The 7,159-nt window shown below is 41.0% G+C and overlaps 1 protein-coding gene across 1 annotated transcript; it reads left to right on the forward strand.

Annotated features, from left to right (window-relative positions):
• The first annotated feature begins 258 nt into the window (after positions 1-258).
• Positions 259-1,687, forward strand: LOC126108754 (uncharacterized). Its single transcript, XM_049914098.1, has 3 exons — positions 259-603; positions 793-936; positions 1,188-1,687. The coding sequence occupies exons 1-3, from the start codon at positions 409-411 to the stop codon at positions 1,542-1,544; spliced, it is 696 nt and encodes a 231-aa protein (XP_049770055.1). The 5' UTR covers positions 259-408; the 3' UTR covers positions 1,545-1,687.
• The last annotated feature ends 5,472 nt before the right edge of the window (positions 1,688-7,159 follow it).

A 7,159-nucleotide genomic window follows, 5' to 3' on the forward strand; every position in this document is an offset into this window, starting at 1 on the left:
AGCGCAATCTGTAAATATGCCAGAGAGCGACTCTTGAGAGTTTAGATAAATTCGACGACTGACGAGTTACTCTCGAGAGACGTTCTCGAGAAAACCTCGCCCAATTTTGTAATATAACAAGTTTGGAACTTTTCGAGCAAATACCAAGATACGATATGAGCGCAATCTGTAAATATGCCAGAGAGCGACTCTTGAGAGTTTAGATAAATTTGACGAGTTACTCTCGAGAGACGTTCTCGAGAAAACCTCGCCCAATTTGACTCACAGCTAACCGAGATCGGCCGAATCGCAAGTCGATCTGTAGTGGCCAGGGTGCTCAACTGCTCATTAACTGTCTGACAGCAGCTCTCCAAATACGAGAAGTGTTCATAATCCGAGAGTCGCTATCTGACAGTAGTGAGGTACAATATGCGGAAACAATGGTCACGTGAAGAAATTATGGAACTAATACAACTTTACGAAGCAAACGGATGCTTGTGTAACATAAAATGTTCCGGTTATAGAGATAGGACGAAGAAACATAAGGTTTTGGAAGAAATAGGACTGAAGTTTTCTTGTTCCCAAGAAGAAGTTCAGAGGAAACTTCACAATTTAAGAAATCAGGTACGAAAATTTAATGTTAGCAGAAATTACATTAGAAGTAAATGTATGTATTGCACTCTATAATTCAATCTGGTTCTATAATACCGGTATTAAATAACTGTCACTAGCATTGTTAATGTGTGGTATGAATGATTGGGACAATAGTAAACCCAGAAAGAAAATATTCGTAATAGCCTGTCATCCTTTAAGGTATCACAAGAGCTGAAGAAAATTAAGCAGAGAAGAAGCGGAAGCGGGGCAGGTGACAATTGCAAAAGCAATTGGCCTTATTTCGATGCGCTGAAGTTTGTAATTCCAGGTTTGGCTGCCTGTGTTTCCAAACAAAGCAATTTGGTAGGTGAAAATCTTTTCTTCAAAATTTGCTGTCAAATTTCGATATGTTAGTACTGTCATGAAACTTAAATGTAAGGTAATATCTGTGAGTTTTATCTCTCACGTTTCTTATGTCAATGAAAAAATTTGTGTTTCTTCAACATCGTCGGGTACCGGATAAAACATACCGGTATCATTTGTTGTATCGAATCAATTCAAAGTATCGCTGCAATGCATCTCTTTTCATCCATAACTGTGATGATCAATTTCAGGCGGAGACAAGTTCACAGCCTGTAATATTATGGAAAGTCGAAAGCACTGGCGCTTCGGAACAGACTACCGAGGTCGTAACAGAGAGGAAGGAAATTGTTGAAGAGCCGACCCGGGAGAAAAGTTCAAGAAAAAGGAAACATGAAGAAAGCGACGACCTGGTGGCAAGAGCTGCACTCAAGGTGTTAGCGAAAGGGGTACCTGACGAATATGAGATTTTTGGAGAGTATGTAGCCTCTGAATTACGATCACTGCGCTCTGATAGTGTTAGAAGAAAGCTGAAAAATGAAATTAGGAAAGCTCTAATCCGTGCAGCTGACGCCGATGAAGAGTCCTACACGAGCGCTAGCACTTCCTGAGCCCGAATATGTGTCCATCTCCACCGCAGAACACCAAACTATGGATCCTCATCTCCTGCATTAAATTCCAAGACACAAAATGAAGTGTGTGACCATAGTATCTTAGGCCACAGGATGTTTTAAAATAGAACAGTTCCCGCAACTATCAGGTATTAAGGTCGTATTGTAGTAATCTTCAAATTCGCTACTGGTAAATAAATAAAGCTGTCTTTCTCATATAATGCGTAACCAACAATTCTAAGAAGTGTCATACACAAACACACACACACACACACCTCACGTAACCAATAATTCTAAAAAGTGTAATACACATTCGCACACACAGACCTCAGGCTAAAATTGTAGATAATTGCACAAAAATAGCAGGGGAGATAGGTATTAACTGAACCTCGGAGTTAATTGAATTGTTACATTAATTAACAATTCAAGAGCGAAAATTATTTTTTTCGTACTATAAAGTTGTTTCCTTACGTTTGAAGTACTATTTGAACATACGTGGCTTGCCTGTTAGCTAAATCCAGTGGTAAGAGTAATTTACTCACATCCATCCAATTCTCCAAAAATTGTAATTACCAATAGTACACAATTTCGTTTCTTCGAGTTAAATCCAGTGTTTATTGTTTTATGATACTCCATGAAATATAAGCTGCACATGGAGCAATTTTCTCACTACTTTGAAGATTCTTGATAAAGTTAAGGGGGGGGGGGGGGTTAACTGGACCGATAAAGTTTGGGATTTGATGGAATAGTTTCAGTTAACCCCAGAAAGCTGCTGATGAATAAATATAACAAGTAATTTCAAAGAGCTACATGCCAGTGCCCTCAGAATTAATACCAGGAGGTCAAAAAGTCAGTATAAATTTGAAAACTTAATAAACCACGGAATAATGTAGAGAGAGAGGTAAAAACTGACACACATGCTTAGAGTGACGTGGTTTTATTAGAACCCAAAAAACAAAGTTCACAAAATGTCCGACGACAGATGACGCTGGACAGCAAAACTGCTACCATGACGGGTGAGAGGTACGCCGATATGTTACAGAGTTGCATCATCCCCAGCCTGGCTGATAAACACCTGCTGGAACGTAAAATGTTTATGCAGGATGGTGCTCCACCCCATATTGCTAGACGCGTGAAAGATCTATTGTGCGCGTCATTTGGTGATGATGGTGTGCTCAGCCGCCACTTTCGTCATGCTTGGTCTCCCAGGTCCCCAGACCTCAGTCCATGCAATTATTGGCTTTGGGGTTACCTGAAGTCACAACTGTATCGTGATCGACCGACATCTCTAGGGATGCTGAAAGACAACATCCGACGCCAATGCCTCACCATAAGTCCCGACATGTTTTACAGTTCTGTTCACAACATTATTCCTCGACTACAGCTATTGTTGAGGAATGATGGTGGACATATTGAGCATTTCCTGTAAAGAACATCATCTTTGCTTTGTCTTACTTTGTTATGCTAATTATTGCTATTCTCATCAGTTGAAGCGCCATCTGTCGGACATTTTTTGAACCTTTGTATTTCTTTGGTTCCAATACAATCCCATGTCATTCCAAGCACCTGTGTCAATTTGTACCTCTATATCTACATTATTCAGTGATTTATTCAGTTTTCAAATTTATACTGACTTTTTGATCACCCAGTATATAAGGCATTGCAGCCTTGTAGAGGTTGCATATTCTTTGGCTTTTACTGTCTCCGACATTTTGAGAGGCTTTAGTGTTAGGGGTATGAACCTTTCAATTCATATATATACTAGAGATGGGCAAAACTGTTATTTTCAGAGATTGGATCAGAACTGTTCACTCCCTGAAATGAATTAGCTCTTTTTCATGACTCACCACTCATTTACAATAGAAAATAAATGGAAGGCACATTGCCCTTTAAACTTGGTTTATTCCAGTACTATACCTGTATTTTGATCTTATTTGATCCTATTTTGAAGTAACACAGATAATGAGTAAGAATTTTGTATTGTTTATTGAAATTTCCACGATATGACAAAGTTTTTGATTATTGATTTATTTTGCACTATCGTGGTTTTCTGGGTGATTGGAAAATGTTGTAACTTGAGATTTACATTAACAATATATTTGGTTATAATGTATTAAAATTTCATTAACCTCATACAAATACATCGCAAGCCATATATTTTTAAAGTGAATGTTTCCTTCCGAAGACGCCTAAAATTGCAAAATCTGTACCAGAATAAGAAAAAAAATATAAATTTGACTGTAAAACGAAAGTGCTGCATATAGCCTTACGCAGAATAAAACAAGGAAAATATTGGTGTATCACATTTTGCGATACGTTTATTGGTTCGCTCGTAATTAAAGCGTAAATTCAAGTGTCCATAATAAAAATCCTATAGTAAGAGGAGTCATCAGGAACCTAATCTAATCAGTTTAAACAAATAAAAATAAAATAAAAACAATTGATGTATACATAACATAATAATGTAATATACATAGCGGTATTACTACGAAGAACAATATCCAGTAGGGACGAACTCCGATGCAGAGGCGCTGAGTCGAGCAGGTCGAGCCGCGAGCTGTATTACTGCGTGAGCTGAGACCGCAGAGACCAGAGTGACACCTGAGTCGCTTTGCTCAACGCTCTGGCTAGAGTCGAGACGGTGGGGTGAGCGTTGAGCGGGTGAGTTCCGAGGGTGGGGGGAGCGGTGAACTCACCCGCTCCGAGACAAATCGTCCGTTCCCTTGCGAGCAGGTTGTTGCAAGTAGTTCCTACGTTATCCGCTAGGTGGCTCTCTGTCCTGTTGCTCGCATCAACTGCCCAGAGGGCAGGATGTGCGACTGAAACGATCGCCGACAGAGTGCGGTGCGAAGTTAAGCTGCGCCAGACACTGCAAGCGGCAGACGACGCAGAGAGACGGCACGGCATATGTGAAACACAAAATCCAATGGGGCACTGCACAATGCAGGCAGCCAAGGTAGAAGCAGGGCAGAGGCTGGCGCTGGCTGTGTTGTGTGGCGTGCACTGTGCTCTGACCAGCAGAGGCGCTGCTGATATGCCCCGTCTCTCTCTCTCTCTGCCGTGGGAAACGTTTGGAGCTACCGTTCTTTTTTTCTGAATCACTGATTGTTCACTCCTTTGAAAGATTCAACTCTATGAATTAGTTCAAGAGCGGATCCCCCATCTCTAATATATACTGGCCAAAACTTTTTTTGTCATCAAATGCAACGGCCACACCTGTATCAATTCCGCAATAAACAGCCAATGGCACACTGGCAGAAGATGCGAGCATACCTGATCACCTGTCCTTACCAGAATGCCAATTAGAAACAGCAGCAAAAACAGAAGATAAAAGCAATTACCAAAAAAATATCATTTAAGTATGTAAAGGCTTCAGTCAAACACCAAATATTGGAAGAGACCAGCAGCAACTCTCAAGATACTGATTATGTCCAGTACATTGATTTCTCTGATACTGGCTTATACACAAGTGTTAATGAAAATGATGAAACAGTTAAGACAGGGGGGGGGGGGGCCTTCATTGTAGTTGAAGCAGAAGGGAAAACTAACACAGGTGATCACTATTATGGTGCTCAAACCTTTAAAATGTACAGTTATAGCTGAGAAGTAAAATGTTTTACTAGAGTTGTTTCTACTACAAAATCTGAAGCTGCAGAAGAAGATGATGCATTTATTGCTTTGAATTAAATAATTGACAAGCTACGCAATCAATTGCATGGAACCATAGCTCACTGTGAAAAGGTGATCTGGTTCTAGATTGATATCGCTAAATTCATTGTGAGGTAGTTTTTTTATTTCCACGATTTTTTTCCATCAATATACTCAAAAAAGTGTGTTGAGCTTTGTTGCTGATGTTGTTGCAATAAATTTTTGTATTTACGGTCCTGTAATTCATTTATTTAACTGAGAGATCCAGTTAACCCTGACATATGGCCCATTTAATGCAGCCACTGTTGTTAAATGGTCCAAAAGTAGAGTCAAAGTTCTTCCCCAATTGTGTAAAATCTATGTTAGGTAATGCAAAAGTGAATATGCCTGTAGTTTTTGTACATGTTTTCTTCCAGATTCAGGAATAAAAGTTTTAAAAAGACCCACTCTTTAAGTAAGATTTCAAGGGAAGAAAAAATAGGTCAACTTAACCCCAGCTTCTCCTAATAAAGCTCACACAAACATGGGGAATTATTGTCACTGTAGCTCAACAGTTGACAAGTATATTTCCATACGACTAAGTACTAAGAGCATCTGTAAACATTTTGATTCATTACTGGAAGATCTTTATCAAAAATACTTCTTAACAGCTAAAAATTGAAGAAGCCAGCAGAAGAAAATTGTAATCCTCAATGTTATGATTAGGCAAATGGCACTGTCTGTTGTGTTTCCAAATTTAACATATAATGGTAACAAGTAGGCTTGTTCCATATTTTGTACTTTTAGGATATACTGTCTGTTAAAGGTGCGGTTCGTTGGGTTGTTTGGGGCAAGAGACCAAACATCGAGGTCACCGGATTAGAGAAGGACGGGGAAGGAAGTCGGCCGTGCCCTTTAAAAGGAACCATCCCGGTATTTGCCTGGAGCGATTTAGGGAAATCACGGAAAACCTAATCAGGCTGGTCGGACACGGGATTGAGCCATCGTCCTCCCGAATGCCAGTCCAGTGTGCTAACCACTGCGCCACGTCACTCGGTATATATGTTGTATCCGTAATTGGAGAAACAACAAATAACGATTGGTGTGAGTTCCAAATTCTGTTTATTGCCAACAGTTCCACAATACTTACACAACTTGGTGCTCGATCAAGAGCAGCGACTGGGCTGCAGAGTCCTAGTCCGGTACGGTAAACAGTCGTAGCACAGTGTAGCGTCATTCCTGGGTGCGACGACGACGTAGTGAGTAGGTAGCCCGACGCGAGACTGCCAGGCGTTGCGGCGTATGTGGCTATATAGGGCGAGTGGCAGAGGAATATGCCCGCCGTAACCGAGTCCACTTGTCGTGTCCTGTTACAATAGGCAGCGCGGCCTCACGTAACTATCTCTGGGGAGGACGCTGGCCGAGGTTACCATGACAGTGCGGAGGCACTCAGTGTGTGAGGCCCGCGCCTGTGCTGTACAGCTGTGCAGAGCTGCGCATAAACGGGGCGTGCCAGGCCGTTGGCTGTATGACGTAAAGACCATGACCGCGCAGTTGCAGGTGCCACAGTGTGGGCATTGACTATACCACAATATATGTATGATTTTTTATTGTTGTATTAAGGTTTTTATCTTTGAATTTAACCAGCATATAACACACATTAATTTAAATGACACCATCAAGGGTCAGCACATTCTTCCCTGAATCCTCAGTTATGTGCTGGACTGCTACTCAAATTTCAGATTTATTTTCTACCCACAACATGCAGTTTCACATGCATGGGCAGTGTTAACAAAGGATGTATTACACCATTATTTTATACAATATAAAAAATAAACAAACACCATGCTAATAGGCCTTGAGCGCCCAACAGTATCAGCTGGCTGCTAAGTAATCCTCAGCCCTTAGGTGTCACCAGGTGCAGATACAGAGGGACTCTCCCGGCCATTGTCAGTTTCCGTGACCGGTATCACTTCTTCTCCATCAAG

This window comes from Schistocerca cancellata, chromosome 11 (genome assembly GCF_023864275.1).
Source record: "Schistocerca cancellata isolate TAMUIC-IGC-003103 chromosome 11, iqSchCanc2.1, whole genome shotgun sequence".
In the NCBI taxonomy this organism is placed as follows: domain Eukaryota; kingdom Metazoa; phylum Arthropoda; class Insecta; order Orthoptera; family Acrididae; genus Schistocerca; species Schistocerca cancellata.